Source organism: Fusarium flagelliforme (genome assembly GCF_020744385.1).
Source record: "Fusarium flagelliforme strain FIESC 12 MPI-CAGE-AA-0113 chromosome Unknown B0J16scaffold_4, whole genome shotgun sequence".
NCBI lineage: Eukaryota > Fungi > Ascomycota > Sordariomycetes > Hypocreales > Nectriaceae > Fusarium > Fusarium flagelliforme.
Window position 1 is genome coordinate 492488 of NW_025763506.1, and position 20458 is coordinate 512945.

Consider the following 20458-nt stretch of genomic DNA (forward strand, 5'->3'; position numbering starts at 1 on the left):
ATACTCATGTTCAGACAGCAGGCGAATGAATAGACTCAACAGGTGTTTCGCATCTCAGGCCTTCATACGCTATCTGTAGATCACCTCTTTCCAACCAGTCTCCTCCTTTGCAAACTCGCTCCCAAACATGACATCGTCTCCCTGCCCCAAACAATAGTCCTCTTTGACCCAAAAGTCTACCAGCCTGGGTTTCCAATGCTTCTTCCCCCACCACTGCACGCCCGAGACTTTTCCCACTATTTGTTCGGACTCGTTTGGCCCTACTTGATGGATAACCTCTCTGAAGCCCAACTGCTCCACGGGTAACGAGAGCTCACGGGCTTGTGCTAGCGATATGTAGTTACCAGACATCTTGGGACAGACCCTCGCATGCTCTATGCGGGCCACACTGTTTCGGCCAGTCCTGTTTTCCAGCCATCCATTGATCAAATAGATCATTTCTTCCTTCACATCCGCAGGCGTGAACAGATAGATCATTTCGTCATCTGGATCTGGCGAAGGTGAAGGTGGCGAAGGTGGTGATGGAGGAGTGGTCAAGTCTGTCAAGGGCGTCGAAGGTCTTTCTGGCGTATGTGTTGTACGGCTTGACGAGGAGCGAGAGCTGCGGGAAGTCTCTTGAGATATTTCGGACAGCCTTGCTTTTGGTACCCGCAGACGACCAGGGTGAGGACTTTCCGTTGGCTTGCGGGATCGAGGAAGCGATCGAGGTGTTCGGGTGACACCGGCATATGCGCTCATCATCGGCTGGGTTGACTGGTTTCTATCCCGTCTTTTCCTCCGTTCTTTCCTGTCGTCAGGTACCTTTCCTGTGCAACGCATGCTTTCGGATAAACTGATGAGTAGTATTCCACAATCTACGAACTCAGTATTGAGATCTTTCCGATGGCTGTTTTGCGATTGTTCACTGCGAAGGGCCTTCTCAAGAGTTCTCTCCGTGTGTTGTAGCTGTATTCGTAGTGTAGCTCTAGATGAAGTCAGTGGTCAAGAATTTATAGACCAGCCAGAACCTTATGTTAGGCCAGGGCAAAAAAGGAGGGAAGCAAGAAAATAAGGTTCCGTGCAAGCAGATGAGTTGTGATGCTTTGTTGAAAGTGTAAAATTGTTAAGGAAACCTTGTCTGATGGGGTCAAGTAAAGAGAGAAAAGCAGGTGCGCTCACATATGTGTTTCCAGCATGCCGGATATCTCGACATCTGCTCGCTCCAGCATATATGAAAAGACCTCAAGTTCTAGAACAGAGCCTATAATCGAAAGGTAGATGGCCACCCTATCTAACTTGGTGAAAACAGTTTTCATCTCATTAACTGTCCACATGAACCATTTCAATCCCTGCAAGAATTTGATGCTGCTAGTGGTTTTAACTAGACTCTGATGTGCCTTGGACATCTGTCGGTTGACATCTCTTGTAAGCTTACGAATTGACCGTTCGAAATTGATACCTTCAATATATTTGCCGACTCTGGAAGTTGGGTGTTTCATTTGCTTGATCTTGTCGCAATTGTCTTCAAGTTTCCGTTGTGCAAGCTCAATCGTTGTCCTTGCAGCCTCCAATTGATCTTTAACGGAAACAATTTCATTTCCCATTCCGTTGCCATCTTTGGCCACTGTATTTAATGTTCTGATGAGTTTAGTGGTCGGCTTTGCCAAATTAACGATTGTAATAACGCTGAGGACTAAGCCGGCGATTTCTGCCATTTTCAAGTCGTTCACTCTCTCGTGAAATGTTGTGGATTGATTGAAATCGAAAATATTCGCACTTGAGATTGGGGGGGGCTGCAGTTTATTTGTGCCAGGCCATCACCCTCATTCCATGCGCGACCGTTTGGAAATTGGAGTGCGTCTCACAGCCTGCTTCTGAATTGACATGAATGATGCAGAAGACTTTGAGTGTGTGTGCTCGGTTTTCTCTTTCTGGTCAGATTTGAGTGCACTCAGCGTCTGACACGTCGAGCTGCACATTCATCACAGCATAGGAACCAACAGCATAGCCTGATCTTCCAGCACCCCGCCTCAATATTGGTTGCCTTATTTCTTCCACGTTCACAGACAGGAGTTGATCATTCACAAAGCGGTAAGCCCCATAAAATGAGGCTCATTATCGAACGGCATGTTTTGCTTTAGTTCCGGAAAGGGTATCCATAGCGGGAACCGTGCAGCTCATGCCGGTTGCAATGCCTCCGCAAGATCGCAGAGGCAACAAACCAACAAGGGAAATGAAGATGAGACTAAAATAAAATACAAAAAGAACAAGCACAATAAAATGTCGTAACATACCGCGGCAATGCAAAACACAAAAAGTCTTGCCATTATTCAAGCTGATAAATCGGCTGACTAATTCCACTCGCCTCACGGTTCACTCGGAACATTAAACCACCGAAAACCTTGACATCATCTTCTTACCGTCAACACCATCCCTTCCATCAAACCCATCACCAAAAATGGCAAAGGAAGAACTCGGGTTGAAAATAGGCTTCTACGCCTACCCGTGCGCCCTCTTCGTCACCCTCCTGGGCGTCCAGTCAGCTCAGTTCTACCTCAGTCGCCATGGCGCGCGTCAGAACGCGTCGCTAGACAACGATGCGAAATCAAAAGCTGACAGCATCCGACGGTTTTGCGCGCGGTGTATTTGGGTTTTTCAACTGATTCTTTGCGGTTTGGTTGTTGCGAGTATTGTGCTTGCTACGAAGGAGGTTTTCGCGGATCAGAAGGAGTTACGGGGGAAGATTTTGTTTTCTTTCAGCGCTTACTTGGTAAGTTCTTTGTTCTCATGAGATGAGTTTGTGCTGATGAGACTAGGCGTCTTTTGTTGGAGTATTGCTTTACTTTTTGGCTGGTCTTCTACCCGATCCTGAAGGACCTTGGAATCCGAATGGTGCTCATGTTTCAGCATGGTGTGTCGGCGCACTCGCAGAAATCGTCATCGCAGCCGTCTTTTCCGGCGTTGAGCCACGGCTCCGTGTATCGCCTGGATTCGTCGACACTCTCAACCTTCTTGGTTCAGCGAGAGTGCTTGTCCTTGCTCTGATGATCGGCTCCTTCACCTTGAGAGAATACAAGTTGAAATCCCTTGAACCAAAGTCTTTGCCCCAGGAACGACAGGGTCTGCTTGAGAATGGAAATGGCAACGCTGCGAGTTACGGAAGTGTACCACCTACTGCGGCTGAACCGAGACGAACGCAGGTTTCAGGAACGGGTTGGTTGGATTACTTTGCTGGGTTCAAGGTTTTGTTTCCTTACCTCTGGCCCAAGGATTCACCCGTGTACCAGGCCATCGTGGTCGTATGCATCGTCCTCTTGATGTGCCAGCGCACTGTCAACGTCCTCGGTCCGATTCAACTGGGAACTCTCGTCGACAGTCTGGGTGAAGGAAAGATTCCATACAAGGAAATCATTCTTTACGTCGTCTACCGCGCTCTCCAAGGCAACCAAGGTGCTCTCGGCGCAGCACGCTCCGTCCTCTGGATTCCCGTTTCGCAATCTCTCTTCCGAAGACTATCGTCCGCCGCATTCGAGCACGTCCTTGGTCTATCCCTCGAATTTCACCTCAACAAGAAGGTCGGCGAGGTCACCAGTGCGTTGAGCCGAGGCGCTTCGATCAACACCTTCCTCGAGAGTTTCTGCTTCCAGGTCTTCCCCATGGTTTTCGACATTTTCGTCGCCGGTGTCATCTTCTTTGTCAAGTACGATGCTTTCTACACAATCATTGTGTTCTTCATCATGTGGTCGTACATCTTCCTTACCATCTACGTCGCCAAGTACCGCGGTAAGCAGAGGAGAGACATGACCGTCAAGACACGAGAGATGGAAGCAGTCAAGACAGATGCCATCGTGGCGTATGAGACGGTCCAGCACAACTGCGCTGTTCAACGCGAGACATCACGGTTCAAAGAACACGTCACTGTCTTCCAGCGCGCTGAGCGCCTTGTGCAATGGTCTCTTGCTGCTCTCAACCTTACTCAGAGCTCCATCTTTACTTTGGGCACAGCTCTTCTCGTCTCTGTTTCAGCTTACAAGATCTCAATTGGCGAACAGACTGTCGGCGAGTTTGTCAGTTTGATCAACTACTTCGTTCAGCTTCAGGGGCCTTTGAACTTCTTTGGTACATACTACACTATGTTGCAGAACAATCTCATCGAAGCTGAGCGACTCCTGGATATTGTAAGTTACCCAATACCAATATTAGTATGCAGTTACTGACATACCATAGTTCAAAGAAACAGCCGGTGTAGTCGAGAAGCCCGACGCCAAAAACTTGCCCTCCCCCAAGGGCGAAGTCTCGTTCAACAATGTCAAGTTTGCCTACCAGACCAAGAAGGGCGGTCCCGTCCTCGATGGCATCAACTTCACCGTCGCACCCGGCACAAAGACCGCCATCGTTGGCGAGTCCGGCAGCGGAAAGTCCACATCTCTCAAGCTCCTCTTCCGCTTCTACGACGTGACAGACGGCTCCATCACCATCGACGGCCACGACCTACGAGATCTCAAGCTGGATAGTCTGCGCAGAAACATCGGCGTCGTCCCGCAAGATACGGTGCTGTTCAACGCGGATATCATGTACAATCTGTTGTATGCACGACCTGATGCGACGGAGGAGGATGTGTTTGAGGCGTGTAAGGCGGCGAATATCCATGAGAGGATCTTGAACTTCCCCGATGGGTATGAGACCAAGGTTGGAGAGCGTGGTCTGAAGTTGTCGGGTGGTGAACGACAGAGAGTAAGTTTTAGAGCGCTTCTAAGTCGGGATTCGGCTAACATTCGCAGATTGCTATTGCTCGCGCTATTCTCAAGGATGCCCGCATTCTTCTTCTTGACGAAGCCACTGCTTCTCTCGATTCCCACACCGAACGTCAAATTCAGGATGCTCTGGAGCGTGTGACAGCCGGACGCACAACCATCACCATCGCGTAAGTCACAGTCCACTACATCACTGATTGCACATAAGCTAACCATATCCAAGTCATCGCTTGTCGACAATCACAACATCCGACCAGATCATCGTTCTTCACAAGGGCGAGATCGTGGAGCGCGGTACTCACAATGAGCTGTTGGCCCTTGGAGGACGATATCATGCCATGTGGGAGAAGCAAACTACGATTGAGAAGAAGGAGAAGGAGAAGAAAGAGATGGAAGGAGAGACATCTGAGACTGGATCTCAACAATAAACGGATGAGATGTAATAAAACTGGGTGTAGGATTACAGCGTTGTATTATAGATGCTACGCATTGCTTGGAGTTACTGTCAAATTGTACAGTTTGGAAATAAACGGATTTGGACATATGGCTGGGTGTCGACGTTCACTACCACGAACGGATTGAGGCCATCGCGACCCCAAGCTCTTTGCGGCAGTCAGCAGTGGAGTCGTACCTGAGAGGACGATTTGGCGGGGTCATCAAGGTGCCGCAATCCCAGACAATGTAATTGACAGTAACAGTCGTGGGCTACCGAACCACAACCAAAGAAGCACCCGAGCAACAGCCGGGTGTGTCTACTGTACGCCGCAAAGTTGGAGGTGAAGTCGAGCCCAGTCGCAGCAGTGGAGACAGTAGTAAAAGAATCTCAATTGAAGCCTTTCTTTGGACAATCCATGCCATCGTGAGTTCCACCCAGCCCATTTCCCCCCACCCAAGGAAAAAAAAAAGAGAAAAAAAAAATATTATCACGAGACCCTTACTTCCAATGGTGATAGTGAAGGTTCATCGTAGAAGCAAACAACATGGCGTAGAATTGGATTGATGCGATTTAAGTGACGGTGACGACATTGACTGCCTTAGGCATGACATTCCTTAAAGTGGCAGCTGCAGAGCTGCTCTTGCTGTTTGTAGAGCTCTGAGCTGCCTATGACGACACTAACAAGCCCTCCCACCATTTGACCCCTCTATTTACAGTACCTTCTACTTTTTCCCCCATCACCATCTCAACTCTTCTTCATCTTCACTCAAACAAACAGACAATCAATCAATCACTCCACCAAACTACTTCCATCAAAATGTCTGCCATCCCCACCTCCACCTCGGTCAACGAGTCCGCCGTCATCCAGGCCCCCTTCAGCGACGTCTGGCACCTCATCAAGCTCCAGGACTTCTCCAAGTTCTACTCTGCCCTCGAGTCCAGCGAATGGGTCAAGGGATCCTCCCCCGACACCGACATCGTCAAGTGGACCTTCAAGGACGGCACCGTCCTCGAGGTCAAGCAGGAGGAGCACTCCAGCATCGACCACTACATCACCTACAGCGTCATCTCCTCTCAGCCCGCCCTGAGCTACACCTCCGTCGTCAGCACCGTCCGCGCCTACCCCATCACCAGCGGCCAGAACGAGGGTCAGACTTTCGTCACCTGGAGCGGAAACTTCTCCAGCGATGCTGATGCTGGTGTTATCGCCGATGCCAAGTTCAAGCGCCGTGAGGCTCTTGCTGATCTTGCCAAGGCTGTTTCCAAGAAGTAAATGTTTGGGATTATGGTGAAAAAAATATGATATGGATTGGGATTTGGGAGAAAATGGAAGGGAATGGAATGAATCACTACGCGATGCGATGCGATGGATGATGATGGACGGGCAGAGCATGGTTATCACATGTACATGTAACTTATCGCCCAATGTCCGATGAATTCACAGTCAATATCCGATTGCGCATTTGTTTCAATTGAACTTGGTGACTGTAGGTGTTGTCAATTCGTCCCGTCTGCTGTACTGCTCATTGAGATAGTTCCTGTCTCACTTTACATGCCTGCTGGTTGGTGCTAGAACAGCGCAATGCCATTGAAGATTTGACCTGACAGAGGATCGGACGACAGCCACAGCGCACAAGCTTCAATGCAGTTAAAAGCGACTGTTTAACAACTATAACAACTTATCTTGTATTCGAGAGGTCCAAGACGCACAAAAAAATATGTTTGCGCTGGATTTTCAGGGTCTCTGAAGGATCCAGTGTTTAGTGGAGAGCTTCAGGGTAGATGTGTTGATCAGGAACCCGATATTTCCAAGGTTGACAATTGACGATTAATTGAGCGCGTATAACAGCCAATCTATGATTACTTTGGGAAATTTAAATGTGAACTGCCGAGCCGTTGGACTTGATAATCTTGGTGACTTTGGAGGACTGTCGCGATACGTTGTCACAATGCTGGGCTTGATCGTCCCATTTCCCTACTTTTAACTTGCGCCCGTTGAACGCCTACAATTTCGCCTAACAATTGCGATTGACGAGCGCGATGGACATGTTACGCAGCTGTAGTAAGGACTCTGAAAGAGACCCTTGTCCATGATCACGCCGTCATAAACACAGTCAGCTTGGATTATGAAGCGCCTTGGCTGTTAAAGATTGAGTGGCCGAACCTTTAAAGCTCCTTGGCAGGGCAGCGTAAACAAGAACTGGAATGCGACCCAAGACATCGCCAATAAATTTCGCCCATGAAGAGAAGCTTATTTCTCGCTCAATGCTTATCTACTTTCTAGGACACTTAAACAACATCAATGGTCGACTGCTCACCCCTGGTACAAGTTATTGGATGGTGACCCGACCATCCGTTATCATTGAAACGCGTATACCGGTCGCCTTGCCGCGTGTCAGCCCCAGCGCAGTCAGCACCTCGCTCCCACCTCGCTCCCGCCTCGACCTCGCTTATTTCTGTCCATCAGCAATCGAATCGGGGTTCTGCGTACTCCGTGCCTCGAAAATCGGATCATAACCTCCCGCCGGGTCCGATGTTTGCGGTCCATATTTAATTCCGCGGTCAAGGGGTTGCTCCACCACAATTTTACTTCACCCCGCTGTCGCCGTGTTGGCGGGTTGTGGGATCACGGATCAATGCGTGATGTGGAGAATCGGGAGAGGGACAAGAGTCAGAGACTCGAAAGTTTATTCATCATGTGGATTGGCATTATTCTAGATTAACATTATTGTGTGTGGATTTGGTTCATTATACACGATGTCGTTAAATAATATAGCTGAGAAAAGCAAAAAGATGCCGTATCATTTATGTAGAACACAAAACGCTGACGCTTTACTTGCCTCCTCTGTTACCGGTGGTTGGGAAGGGCTTCTCTAACTTGACGCACCACAGGAAGAGGTCCTCCAAGGGCAAAAGTCCGAGCAGCATGCGGTTGCACAACCAAGCAACCAAGACAACACCCGTAGCGGCCATAGCATCGAGCCAGTAGTGGTTCGCTGTAGCAACAATAATCGTGAGGACAAAAGCAGGGTACAAGATACTCAATGCCACGAAAAACACCTGCCACATCTTGCTGAGGCGCTTCTCGCGGGGCGCAAGGCGACGGCGGAACAGGCCAGAGTGGTACAGAAGGACGGTACCGATGCAGAACGAGTATCCAAAGTGGAGCGAGGGGAAAGCAGCAAGCTGGTTGAAGAACTTGTTTGTAGCGTAAATGGACTCGGCGTCCTCGCGACGGACGGTGTCGAAGAAGCCATACTCCTCGGGTAGCAGACGAGGTGGCATGCATGGGTAGGTGGTGAAGACGACGAAGCTAAACAGATTGGTGAGGGTCATCATGCGACGGGCTTCGGCAAATTGGGCATGCGTCGGGGCGGCGTAGTAGTACCATGCAAGGAAGCTATTCAGAATTGCGTTAGCCAGTGTTCCGATTGCTAGGGGAGACGTCATTGCGAAAAAACATACCTGACAGTAACGGGAATATGGATCAAGGAGTACGCGCGGTTGAGAATGGTGAGCATCGTTTGGTGATCGTTTCTGAAGAACGACTGCACATCGATCTCGCGCAGAGGAAACAGGAAGCTAAAAGGCCCCTCGTGCTCAAACCACAACACCGCCTTTCCGTGGTTCTCAGCCGTCTGCCATATACCGTCCGTTGCAGCGACAAGCTCACTCGCATTTTTGACACCGACGTAGAAGACCAGGTTGACCGCCCAGTAGAACATCTCGACGAGGAAGGGGAACTTTTGTATGAAGCGCGAGTGCCAGTACTTTGCGTAGCGTGACGAGTTGGGCGTGCGAATGGCGGCGCCGCAGCAGCTGCGTTGCTTGGGAGGGTGGACTTCTGTCAGCGAGGATGTCGGTGATGCGGCGGCGGCGGCGAGGTTGAGACGCTCAGTCTCGTCGTGGACGTCGTCTTCGTCCCATGGTTCGAGTTTCGACTGGCCCAGGAGACCCTGGTCTTGCTTGGACGAAGGGATGATGGAGAAGTTGCGCAGGCGGTTGAAGTAGCAGGATGCTAACATGACACCGACGATGAACTACAGAGGTCAGTCGTTGAAGATGGCTTCGACAGGGGATGTACGTACAATTGGTTCGACGACGGCATGGTAGGCAAACTGCGGAGCGCCCAGGTCTTGATCCTTCTGTTCAGTTGTTGAAGCCATGGTGAATTATTGCAACAGCATGCCAAAAAAGCAGTTCAAAAATACCAAGATGAAAAAATAAATAGGAAGGGAGTAAATAAAAAATTAAAAAAGAAGCGCAAGGTTAAGGTTCAAAGTAAAAGATGTTGCGGTAAGGTAGGTCAAAGCCAAGGTTTATTCGGAAGACGCGGAGAATAACCCTGGTAGACTTTGTTGGCCTTGTTCAGACTTGTACTTTTGTGCAAAGCCCGATCGGTAGTGGGAAAAAGATTTGCTCCGGCAACAGATAACAACACATGGACAAGGATGAAAGGGAAGGGAGATCACGATTTACCGGTACATCGCTCGTCGGTCGCGTGCCGCTACGAAAGACGGGGAGACCGCTAATGAAATTGAGCAGGGCGGATTGGAAGAGGCGCGTGCCCGCTGATTATGCTCGCAATTTGTGCACTGTAGTTGGTGCAATGCAGCGCTGTGCACGCATTACATAGCCCCTGAGCAATGTCAGCTCTGACGTAGGAGATCCATTTCATTCGGCGCGGGCTTTCCCTCCAAGCCTAAATTAGTTCAAGGGGCGTTTCATTTACCGGATGACAGAAAAGTCCCTTAGTTTTCAGTGACCGCCTTTATCTGTCACAGGCGGTCAGTGGAGTGATCATCAGCCAATCTGGAGTCTCAGAGTCCCTAAAAATCTCTGAGGGCGAAAAACTTTAGGGGCCCCCTTCTGTTTTTCGACCCTGAACACTCCACTTCCTTCCTCTCGTCCTGTCAGATTGACGGCCAAGCTTTGCTTCCCTTTAAACCTCTCACTCCTTATCCAAACAAAAAAACAAAACTCCCCGACTTGGCAACACCGTCAAGCTCAACACCATTTGGTGGTCCTTTTTTCTAGTCTTGTCATTTTGAGCAACCTTTTTTTTTATCTTATTTAATAATACAACGCCTCAATGTCGTCTTCACCAATCCTCGGTCCGTCGCGCGACAACTGCAAATCACCCTACGATGAAGAACGCATGGAATGGGGCCCTTCAGTCCCCAAGAAGTACCTCCGATTGCCAAGGCTTGGTCGCTCCAACGTGATCCTCCTCCTCATCGATGTCTTCATTGTCACGGTCCTCGTCAACGCCTTCTGGCCGCTCATTACTCTGCTCCGCCGCAACGAGGAGCTCTTCGGCGCACGACTCACATTCTCGCTCAACGATACCTCGACGCCTACTTTGCCTGAGCAGCAGACGATACCAAGAATCTTTCATCAAACGAGCGCGAACGAAACTATCCGTCCGGCATGGGCGGATCTGGTGCAGAGCTGCAAGGCTACATACTCTGACTTTGAGTACATGGTGCGTTCAATAATTGGGATTGGGTACAATTGATCAGGCGGAAAGCTAATTCTTGACAGCACTGGACCGATGCGAAGGCTCGCGATTTTATCGCTGAAGAGTACCCTTGGTTCATCGACACTTGGGACAACTTCCCCTTCAACATTCAGCGCGCCGATGCTATTCGTTACTTCGTTCTTCACCACTACGGTGGTATCTACCTCGACATGGACACCATGTGCAACGCGACCATTCCTCTCGAGCAGATTGAAGCCAGCGGCGGCAAGCACCATGCCGTTTTCAAGTCTACAACTCCTACCGGCGTGTCCAACGACATGATGATCACCTCTCCCCGCCACCCAGCCTTCACCAAGGCTCTCTCGCGCATCCAACTCTACAACGACATCACCAAGCCTTGGAGGCACATCGTTCCCCACGTCGCAGTCATGGTGTCCGCCGGTCCTCTCTTCCTGACCATGGCACTAAAGAACTACCTCCTCGAACAGCCTTCTCTGCCCGAAAACACCGTACAAGTCATCAACGCGACATCGCTGGAGCCGTACCTTACAGATTTCGAGGGTGCGTCGTGGCACCACGGTGATACCAAGGCGCTGATGTGGGTTGGTGATCGACCCTGGGTTTGGTACATGCTCGGTGCGATTGGACTTGGCGCGGGGCTGTACGTTGTTAACTTGCTTATGATGAAGTGCTGGACGAGATTCTTTGAGAAGGCTCCTTTGAGCGATGAGGCTAAGGAGGGTATCAAGCTTACATAGGGGAATTTAATTGCGGTAATTATATACGATTAATATGGTAATGCCAGCGTATCTTTATTCTACATATATTTGATCTATTGTCTCTGTCCACGATTGTCGTAGTGTGTTCCCAGGTCTGCATCAATTACCGCTCATCTGGTGTTTCGCCCGCGACACGTCAGTGCCTCAAACCCAATCTCTGTGTAGACCAACCACCATCACCTCATGACTGTGTCAGCTTCGCTTTCGCAACACCTCGCTTAGCCTTCCTTAGTCTAAGATAAACTGCGCCGCGATAATGACGTCGAGGTGCTGTAGAGGGAGCCTATCGGTTTGATGACCCCGCATGTGATGGATGGGCTTGGCTGGATCTAGACTTGTGTGGAATCGTGACATGTAGCTTGCACGCCATTGGTGTTGAGCTTGCTAGGATAAATATGGATTGATAGCTTGGCTTTCAGATTGGGAGGATAATAATGGGCTCGTTGTGATAGGCATTTCTTGATTTTGGGCATGTAGGGACTTGTTCTTGGCTCGTTACAGGAATATCCACTGCAAAAGCAATAGGGTAAGCCAGTTGCAGTCATCATCTCTTCAATCAAACACAGCACCTAGTGAGCGTGGTATAAATACGAATTTTGCGACAAGCTTCGAGCAACTTGTAAGAGGTAATAAATTAAATCGAGATTGAAACAGGATCGTTGAAACTATATACGGGATTTAAACAATATTGTCAGAGCCACGTACCGCTTCCGTCTGACCACCTCCCTCACTATGCCACGGACTTCTTTCACCATCCCTCGATTCTCTTCCACTCCTCATCGAACCTCCCTCGCCCCTGGACCTTATTTTAACAAGTTCTATCTGCTCCTCAGTACGTTGCGCTTCTTCATTCTCATCATGAGACTCCCTTGCTAGCCTGTAGTCTTCCCACTTTTCCCTGACCTTGTCAGGGACTTCGAGCACACCATCCCTCAGAATCAGTGCGCGCTCCCAAGCCTTCCGGCAAGAGTTCCGAACAACATCCAGGTTTGTAACGCATATTATCAGTAACGCAGTAATTGCGAAAGCTGCAACAGCTGTGAGGACCATGTTTCCCAACGTCGAGCCCGAAGGCGCGCCACTCATACTGAACACACCCGTAGCGAAGCCCAGAGGCAGGAAGATGACTGTGACGTATGTAAATCGCCGGATATCAGCGTTTCGGTTTGCCTCGCGCACCCTGTCTTGTTTTTCGAGTTCTTTATCCAACCGTTCAAGCTTCCTCTCAAGTTCCTGGAGCATTCTATTGAGTTTCTCGATGAGGATCCGGAGGCTTGAATGGCTGCGTCTAAGATCTTGAATCGTGTGATCGTTCTGGTTGAGTAGCTTGATGATAATGCTACGATATTTCATCTCGTCGTTGAACGTCCAACGTGGTCTCTCGTTCTGGCGCTCGCGTTCTCTTTTCGACCACAGGTCTATCTGGGCAAAGTTCTCGACCATGTCTTGCTCGACAGTTTGGAGTCTTTGTTGGTGCTCCCGCAGGTGTTTCTGACAGATATTAATGCTGTACCGGATAGCATCATAGTCCCTGATATTAGGTCCGGAGTCGAAGTCGTTCGGGAAGATGTCGTCTTCCTTGGCAATTGATCTGGAATCCTCCATGATTTCGACGGTACTGTGGTGCATTCGATCCACCATTTCTTGGAACAGCAGAAGCTCGAGGATTCTACGTTGCCTCCAGTGATGCTTGTTGACATCTAGTCGGAGCCTGCCTGTCCCTCCTTGATTGTACAGTATCAGCCGGAGTGCAGACATGATCTCATCTCTAGCCTCGGGGAAATTCTGACTTCCAACCCACTGAGGGCTGCAGTCCAAGAAGTAACATGTCCAGTATCGGTCAAAGAAGTCACCGTCGAATCTTAAGCTCATCACCACTTGCCTAAGTCTTTTGCAGCCCACATCTGTGACAAGCGAGACGAGTCCCTTTAGTCCTTTCGTTTCACTTGTGGCGCGTTTGGCTGGCGAGCTTTCCTCCGATGTTGGCTGGTCCAAAGCATTAAAGGACAAATGAAGCTCTGTCGTCCATCTGTTCATCTCTGCTGCTGTATCCTCGGAGAAGTGCTTATTGTAAGATTTGTGCCTCTCGTAGAAGTTGAACATGGCATCTGCTTCAGGGATGGTGTGTGGATATGGCATATTGGCTTGAGGATCTGTAGAGAATAATACGCAGAATCTCTTCTTGGCTTTCCACGGCAGCCTTCTCTGCAGCATCAAACCTTTCAGTTCACCTCGCCAGGCATCTCTCGTCATGGCTTCCAGGTGTGGTAGCCTCTTGTTTCCAGCCTTCGACTTAGGAACATCGATTAGGACACCGTTGAGGCATACTTGGGGCCGGTGGGCAGCATTAATAACCTTATCAAGTTGCCAGCAATTGTCGTAACTAGTGTCGAAAAATTCATTACTTTTGAAGCAATCCAGTACATTATAGAGCCATTCATCAGAAAGCTCAACAATGTTGGTCTGATCCAGAACGTTATTCCATGGGAAGGTGCGTTTCATCGAGACAGAATTCGCGTGTTCCAGACTCTTTGCGCTCTTTTGGCACTCAATCAGAGCCTTTTGAGACCCTGAAAGCTCGGAATCCAGCTCTGGTTCTGCCACTGGAGGGAGAAGCGTCGACTTCCTCTCCCTGGGGTATTCGCCGTATTTCCAAAGTAGACACGGAATCTCAAACGCGTTGCTCCAATACTCATCTATCTTCAGATCTTCATCGTAGATAGCTGGTTCACCATCGATGTCTAGCTGCCCTGGGAACAGACCATTGGGCCACTTGCTTTGCAGTAAGGCATCCATGCTGCGCTTATGCATCTCTCTCGGCGAACGAGAGTTCATGGATTTGCCCTTGTAGGCCATGATGATTGACAAGGCGAAACGGATTGGTTCATCCCATGAATCATCTTCGTTATCCTCATGGAGAGGTTGACAGTTGACGAGACTTTTCCAAATGTCAATCTTGTTCTGCCACTCGTTCCCGCTATGGGTAAGCTTTGCTCCAGGCTTGTCGAAGAACTGAGAGTCCATCGCATGAAATAGCAAGGTGTCCCTAGTACGAAGGAGAAATTGAATATGACCAGGGCTTCGAGATACTGAAAGCATGCGTTTCTTTGAGGCTGGGTTCTCGGCGGTGAAGCGTTTGAGGATCTGGTTTTGAATTCTGCTAGGCAGATACTCTCTTTTCCTTGGCCTTTTCTGAAATCGGTCTTCCTCTTCATGTGAAATGTCCACAGAGAGTTCGGACTTTAGGCCCAGTAGTTCAACACACTTGGCGGTTCGCCAAATCAGGACGTGGTCAGTAAGGAAGAAGTTGTGAGTCGGTTCCTCCATGTCGCGAGGGAATGCATAGCAACCAAGCTTATTCTTCTGTTCAAGCTTCTCGACCCAGGTCCTGACAGCATGCTTGGCTGCCTTGGGGACTTCCCATCCATTGTCGTATTCCTTGTAATCTCCGGCTTTGATGAACTGAAATGGGGCATCAACAAGAGATTCATTGGAAAGATAAATGTCGTCTCGCCATCCGTCGATCTCATCGCCGTTGACCCAAGAATGGGGACAAGACGGATTTCTAGCAAGGTTTCTGTATTGCTCCCCGAAGGCCCATTTCAAGTGGCCCTTGAGAACGTTCCGAATGCGATTGATAAGTGAACATGCATCACAATTCACTGCTTCGGAATACTCATGTTCATCATGTCCAAGAGTTGACACGAAATGTTTGAGTGACATGAGGAGAAATTGGAAGCAGTGGCTAAGATGTGTCAATGAGTGTCCGATGAAGTGGCCCAATACTATTGGAAACCCACAAACTTGCCGCCATAACAATACGGTGGCCGTCGATATCACCACACGTCAAGGCAATAGCGAACTCCTTATCGTCATTTGCATCAGGATAGACAGGAATGCTGCAGACGGATAAGATATACTCCAAGTTGCGCCTCAAGGCGAAGTTTAGATCAGGATTCGTTGAAGTAAATATTCGTTTACTTGCATCCATCTTCGGAAATTCCGGTGCAGTAGTAAACTTGGGAGGTTCGGGAAGGGACTCGAGTTCTCCTTCTTCCAAGCTCAGGACGTAAATAAAAGTTACCTTGGTAGGTTGGGACACTCGGTCGTCATCCGATATTCTGTAATAGGTTTTCCCGTCATCGTCTTCTTCCGAATCACCACGATCCGCAGCGTCACTACCCGCATCACTGTCTTCGTCACTTTCTTCATCAATCCTCTCGGCTGCTTCACCCTCCTCTCTCACTCCCTGTTCTCCAACGACCGAATCTTCTTCGCTCGCCGCATCTTTGTGCTTCGTAAACTTTTCAAAAGTGAGAGCTGTATCGCCACTGAACGCAAAGACAGAAAGAGCCGCATGTTTGTTGTCATCTTGACCCAACTTGTGTAATCGTTTGATACATTTCCCTTCACTTAAGAGGTGAGTTTCGTACCCATTATCATAATCATCCTCCTCATCCTCATTGAATGCGTTGTCGTCATCAACAAAGTCCAGTTGACGAAGAAGCATATTGGACATAATAGTCATCGGTGGCCGGCCATTGGGAAAGCCAAACGTCTGATAGACGGCACCATGCGAGATAGAGTACTGTATTTCACAACTTCCATTCTCTCCATTGATGTGAAAGACCGGCCAGCGATCATTAGTGAAGTCCACTGAAGCGTTCTCTGCGTTGGAAAGCAGGCCTTTCTGATCAGGGTAGAATCCGATGTTGTGGTCTGGGTCGTTTGCTGAGGAAATGAATTCAGTGATGCGGTTGATAGCCATGTACGGCTCAGTAATATCCCAATGGTCCACGCAGTAGCCGAACTTCTCGCCTGGGAAATGTCGGCTGATTCGTAAGAGACGACCTGAAGGGCTTGCGGTGGCAGTGAGGCCGTCATCTCCGAAGGAATAGGTGCATGTTCTACCCGAATCTTCCATAGTGGTTGAGGGATAAATTGTGTAGATTTGAGTAATTTGCTGTGATTGTACGCCTTGAAGATTATGCCACTTGAAGAATTTGACGTAAGGTTTACTTGAGAAGAAAAAATACAAAAAGAACAAAACGAAAAACCTTAAGGAGCATAAACTTGAGAAGATGAATTAGATTTCATGGTCGGAAGCTGAAGAAATATAAAGGAAAGTACATTGGGGGCCGTTGGGGGCCAAAGTGGCAATCTGACCGGTCACTCTCAGCGTGCAAGGGAATCGGGTAGCTGGTGGTTGGCGAAAGTGCAAATATTGGCGCCAAGCCAACCTATGAGAGGATGTAAATTGGCGCTCTGACTTCATGTTGATTTGACTTATCACGCGAGTGGTTGATTACAAGGTAGCCGAGATGCTCAGCTCAAGATACTTTGGAAAAGAAAACTTGAATGAATTTCACTGAAGTGGTCTACGGCTCTAACAAACTGGAATGGGACATAAACAAGGGATTCGGACGATAGTCGACATGCTGAAAGCAAAAAGAATCATCATCTTCAGGGCAACTGAGGTTTATACCTCAATGCAAAGGGTAGACAGTAAGCTTACAGCACCCTGTAGAGACGGTCATTGCACGTGACTCAGTGCTCTGCCATCTACATCTAATCTTATCTGATCGATCCATGTCAATCAGAATGATACCGTAGAACATCATTCACAAGATTGATCTACCAATTTGGTCAATGACTACTATCGCGAGCTGAGCCGCTGACACATGCTGGTGAATTCCAGATATCCTCGGTTATTATGGCTCGTCTTCCGTTACCAGAGGCAAACCCATCTCAGCGGAACGTGCACGCGATAAGAAAAATCTAACATGAGGCTCCGCTATTCCGGTGTCATATGCCAGATATGCTCAAGACTCGGATCCACATGAAGCCATATCGGAGCAACAACTGTGGATCTTTAAGGGTTACCGAGGTTCTTGCCAAATTACTCTGCCATGTATAAGGTACTTGACGTCTGATCTTAGTTTGTATTTCAACTTTATTTTACATTTTGAAGCCCGTGGGGACCGCGTCGCGAAGCAGAGTACATTCTTTTAATCTACCATTACGCGCGCTGTGATTAGACTTTCTTTTCCTTCGTTTTACACCATTGTTGGAGTATTCTTAACATTATTGATAAAGATGGGTGTCATCGATCAACCACAGCCAAAAGGCCAAGAGTCAAAGCCGGGTGACTTCGCTGCCGTTCAGAAATCAATCATTGAACTTCTTAACCAGCCTGACTATGACGATGGAAGTGCCGGCCCCGTTCTCGTGCGTCTAGCTTGGTAAGTCTGCACACTACTCAAATATGCGATTCGAATACTAATCTGTTCCCAGGCACTCATCCGGCACATACGACAAAGTGACTGACACTGGCGGTTCCAATGGCGCCGGCATGCGATACGAAGCTGAAGGTGGAGATCCCGCCAATGCCGGCCTGCAGAATGCTCGTGTTTTTCTTGAGCCTGTCAAACGTCTCCATCCGTGGATAACATACTCTGACCTCTGGACCCTCGCTGGCGTGACGGCGATCCATGCCATGGGTGGGCCTGAAATTGACTGGCTGCCGGGACGAACCGACTTTGTCGACGATAGTAAGCTTCCGCCTCGTGGTCGTCTCCCAGATGCAGCGCAAGGAGCAGAACATATTCGCCACATCTTCTATCGAATGGGGTTCAACGATCGCGAGATCGTAGCACTTAGCGGTGCGCATAATCTTGGCCGTTGCCATACTGCGAACTCTGGCTTTGAAGGCAAATGGGTCAACAATCCCACCCGGTTCTCCAACCAGTACTTCCGTCTCCTACTATCAGAAAACTGGAAAGAAAAGACAATCCCCGAGTCTGGCGTACTCCAGTTCTCCTCAGTTGATGAAGATACAGAGGAAGAGTTGATGATGCTCCCAACTGATATGGCACTCACGACGGACCCCGAGTTCTCCAAGTACGTGCAAATTTACTCAAAGGACAAGGATGTATTTTTCGAAGATTTCAAGAAAGCTTTTGCGAAGTTGTTAGAGCTTGGTATAGCGCGAGATTCGGAAGGAAATGTTACCAACACTGATAACCAGAAGGGAGGTTATAGGAGTGCACCAAAGAAGAGTGATTCGGCACCCACTGCCTCAGGTCAATCAGGAGTAGCCAAGACAGGCGGATGTCCCGTGATGCACCACCGAGCAAAGCTATGAGTATTAGGATACAATTATTTACCCTGAATGGTTTGGAGTTTCAGAAATTCGTTTATTAGATATAGTATAGAGGTTAGATATAATTCAAATACAGTGCGTTTTTATAGAAAGCAAAGTTTTTAGATGAAGTCAAGGAGCGTTGCCACCAACTACGCTCTAATCCCCCATGCTAATTTCGCTCGTCATTTTCAAAACTCTAGGCTCTACTCGACGCTAGCACTACTTCTAGTATTCCACGTACCAAACCAGCTTGCCCCAGTCAATCACCGTGTGTGGGCGTGACTGCTTTCCACTTAACATGCATCATTTACTTACGCCAGCCTGGATTAGACTTTTAGCTATTCAAGCTAAGCCATCAGCCAACACCAAAAGCTGAATAAAGAGGTTTGCGGGGTACATTAGAAACGGGTAATCGATGATTCAGCAGTTGGTCAGAACATGAGCGCTACAGATTTCTTACATCACCAATGTCAGCTGGAAGCACCCCGCGCAAAAGTATTGGGTCAAAGCTGTAAGGTTGTTTACTTGGCAGGCCTCAGGTCATGTAGTCTATCGTATTGGGAGAATTGGTGCCGTCTCGCCCATTGTGCGACCAGAACAATAAGCGGATAATACGTATCCGTCAGCCATTGCATTGTTTAGTAAGGGCCGCGGAGAACCATGCACAGGTTAGTTCTATCTTGACAATCATTGCCGAATAAGATCAACTTAATTCCCCCTCGGATGCAATACGTAATTTGCCGTGCCGCAGATGCGAAAAATATGGAATCATTTCTCACGTAATGCATGCTGACATAACAGTGTGTGTCGTTTTAAGGGCGTTACAGTATTCGCAGAGGTATAAATAAGCGTAGAGAATTACCCTTCGAGAAACCCCAAACACATATATAAAAATAAAAAAAGCCATTGATCATCCTACAACGGACACCATATCCTTTCAATATGTCTTCTGATTCGCAAGTCGTGTACCACTACCTTGCCATTGGCAAGCTCGGCCGTGGTGAGGTTGTCAAGTAAGTCATCATTGCGGGGAACATGCCCAATTGGGAACCCGCATCTTCATCGAATCCTAGCTAAACTTCCATATCTAGGCTGTTTTTGAAAGATGCTGGCATTCCCTTCGAAGAAAAGAGATACCCCTACGACGATACCTGGAAGGAGACCAGCGCAAAGCTCAAGGAACAGGGCATTACCCGCACTGGACTACTGCCAGCCATTGAGTACAAGGGCCTCATTCTGAACCAGGTAATTATGCCACAAGAATTTATATCCATAGAAGATAACACAAATCTACAGCACATTCCAATCCTCCGATTTCTATCTCGTGAGCTTGGCAAATACGATGGCCAGACAAACCATGACAAGTATCTTGTTGATGCCGTATCAGACCTTTACATTGAATGGAGAGTAAGTCGATCCATCTCAACTTTCTGTATCGGATACTGACCAAAAGTAGGCTGGCTGGGTATCTAATCTGAAAAATGCATCAGAGGAATACAAGAACAATACAGTGCCCACTTTCCACGAACGTCTGGAGCAGTACTACTCTGATCGCGAGGGCCCTTATCTTCTTGGTAATGAAGTCAGCTATGCTGACTTTGCGGTGTACATGTCTATTGATAACGATACCAGGACGAAGTCCCTTCCGGTAAGACACTTCCTGTAACTGGTGGCGTTTTGACAGATACTAATAGCTCTACAGTCCAAGATTCCGGATGTTCTTCTCAAGTTGAAGGAAGAGTTTGAGAGACGTCCTAACATTGCCGAGTATATCAAGCAAGAATAGGCTGAAAGTGTTTTTGCTCGGAGTAGACAATTCTGGATTAGCGAAGTCGTATTTCTGGACCAAGAATGTAAGGAGTTCATGAAAGGGATTAACCCCAT

The 20458-nt window shown here is 48.5% G+C and overlaps 8 protein-coding genes across 8 annotated transcripts; 5 read left to right on the top strand and 3 right to left on the bottom strand.

Annotated features, from left to right (window-relative positions):
• Positions 1–49: 49 nt before the first annotated feature.
• B0J16DRAFT_121811 (uncharacterized protein) lies at positions 50–1894 on the bottom strand. The gene is made up of 2 exons (XM_046121611.1): positions 1159–1894; positions 50–964 (listed from the first exon to the last, which is right to left on the bottom strand). The coding sequence occupies exons 1-2, from the start codon at positions 1692–1694 to the stop codon at positions 70–72; spliced, it is 1431 nt and encodes a 476-aa protein (XP_045982344.1). The 5' UTR covers positions 1695–1894; the 3' UTR covers positions 50–69.
• Positions 1895–2403: 509 nt separating this feature from the next.
• B0J16DRAFT_340356 (uncharacterized protein) lies at positions 2404–5566 on the top strand. The gene is made up of 5 exons (XM_046127666.1): positions 2404–2749; positions 2796–4157; positions 4207–4713; positions 4761–4903; positions 4957–5566. The coding sequence occupies exons 1-5, from the start codon at positions 2438–2440 to the stop codon at positions 5159–5161; spliced, it is 2529 nt and encodes an 842-aa protein (XP_045982345.1). The 5' UTR covers positions 2404–2437; the 3' UTR covers positions 5162–5566.
• Positions 5560–6631, top strand: B0J16DRAFT_340358 (uncharacterized protein). Its single transcript, XM_046127667.1, has one exon. The coding sequence runs from the start codon at positions 5987–5989 to the stop codon at positions 6440–6442; it is 456 nt and encodes a 151-aa protein (XP_045982346.1). The 5' UTR covers positions 5560–5986; the 3' UTR covers positions 6443–6631.
• Positions 6632–7843: 1212 nt separating this feature from the next.
• B0J16DRAFT_121848 (PAP2 superfamily-domain-containing protein) lies at positions 7844–9436 on the bottom strand. The gene is made up of 3 exons (XM_046121612.1): positions 9258–9436; positions 8635–9209; positions 7844–8569 (listed from the first exon to the last, which is right to left on the bottom strand). The coding sequence occupies exons 1-3, from the start codon at positions 9333–9335 to the stop codon at positions 8002–8004; spliced, it is 1221 nt and encodes a 406-aa protein (XP_045982347.1). The 5' UTR covers positions 9336–9436; the 3' UTR covers positions 7844–8001.
• Positions 9437–10026: 590 nt separating this feature from the next.
• On the top strand, positions 10027–11474 carry B0J16DRAFT_286130 (nucleotide-diphospho-sugar transferase). Its single transcript, XM_046124077.1, has 2 exons — positions 10027–10654; positions 10714–11474. The coding sequence occupies exons 1-2, from the start codon at positions 10262–10264 to the stop codon at positions 11407–11409; spliced, it is 1089 nt and encodes a 362-aa protein (XP_045982348.1). The 5' UTR covers positions 10027–10261; the 3' UTR covers positions 11410–11474.
• A 589-nt stretch (positions 11475–12063) lies between these two features.
• B0J16DRAFT_303865 (uncharacterized protein) lies at positions 12064–16198 on the bottom strand (the record flags this gene model as incomplete). Its single annotated transcript, XM_046124698.1, has 3 exons — positions 12064–15007; positions 15231–15608; positions 15735–16198. 3 exons carry the CDS (start codon positions 16196–16198, stop codon positions 12109–12111), a joined length of 3741 nt encoding a protein of 1246 aa, XP_045982349.1. The 3' UTR covers positions 12064–12108.
• A 1180-nt stretch (positions 16199–17378) lies between these two features.
• On the top strand, positions 17379–18796 carry B0J16DRAFT_286136 (putative heme-binding peroxidase). Its single transcript, XM_046124078.1, has 2 exons — positions 17379–17672; positions 17725–18796. The coding sequence occupies exons 1-2, from the start codon at positions 17527–17529 to the stop codon at positions 18572–18574; spliced, it is 996 nt and encodes a 331-aa protein (XP_045982350.1). The 5' UTR covers positions 17379–17526; the 3' UTR covers positions 18575–18796.
• A 720-nt stretch (positions 18797–19516) lies between these two features.
• Positions 19517–20360, top strand: B0J16DRAFT_319518 (uncharacterized protein; the record flags this gene model as incomplete). The annotated part of the gene is made up of 5 exons (XM_046125525.1): positions 19517–19587; positions 19666–19819; positions 19871–19981; positions 20031–20222; positions 20277–20360. 5 exons carry the CDS (start codon positions 19517–19519, stop codon positions 20358–20360), a joined length of 612 nt encoding a protein of 203 aa, XP_045982351.1.
• Between the last annotated feature and the right edge of the window lie 98 nt (positions 20361–20458).

Bases quoted from the DNA above. Each gene is read 5' to 3' on its own strand.
- B0J16DRAFT_121811 (XM_046121611.1), bottom strand. From the start codon at position 1,694: ATGGCAGAAATCGCCGGCTTAGTCCTCAGCGTTATTACAATCGTTAAT. The intron at 965-1,158 runs GTGAGCGCACCT...GACTTCATCTAG, and splicing joins GGCATGCTGGAAACACATAT to AGCTACACTACGAATACAGC.
- B0J16DRAFT_340356 (XM_046127666.1), top strand. From the start codon at position 2,438: ATGGCAAAGGAAGAACTCGGGTTGAAAATAGGCTTCTACGCCTACCCG. The intron at 4,158-4,206 runs GTAAGTTACCCA...GACATACCATAG, and splicing joins CTGAGCGACTCCTGGATATT to TTCAAAGAAACAGCCGGTGT. The intron at 4,714-4,760 runs GTAAGTTTTAGA...TAACATTCGCAG, and splicing joins CGGGTGGTGAACGACAGAGA to ATTGCTATTGCTCGCGCTAT.
- B0J16DRAFT_340358 (XM_046127667.1), top strand. From the start codon at position 5,987: ATGTCTGCCATCCCCACCTCCACCTCGGTCAACGAGTCCGCCGTCATC.
- B0J16DRAFT_121848 (XM_046121612.1), bottom strand. From the start codon at position 9,335: ATGGCTTCAACAACTGAACAGAAGGATCAAGACCTGGGCGCTCCGCAG. The intron at 9,210-9,257 runs GTACGTACATCC...TGACCTCTGTAG, and splicing joins ATGCCGTCGTCGAACCAATT to TTCATCGTCGGTGTCATGTT. The intron at 8,570-8,634 runs GTATGTTTTTTC...AATTCTGAATAG, and splicing joins CATATTCCCGTTACTGTCAG to CTTCCTTGCATGGTACTACT.
- B0J16DRAFT_286130 (XM_046124077.1), top strand. From the start codon at position 10,262: ATGTCGTCTTCACCAATCCTCGGTCCGTCGCGCGACAACTGCAAATCA. The intron at 10,655-10,713 runs GTGCGTTCAATA...AATTCTTGACAG, and splicing joins ACTCTGACTTTGAGTACATG to CACTGGACCGATGCGAAGGC.
- B0J16DRAFT_286136 (XM_046124078.1), top strand. From the start codon at position 17,527: ATGGGTGTCATCGATCAACCACAGCCAAAAGGCCAAGAGTCAAAGCCG. The intron at 17,673-17,724 runs GTAAGTCTGCAC...ATCTGTTCCCAG, and splicing joins GTTCTCGTGCGTCTAGCTTG to GCACTCATCCGGCACATACG.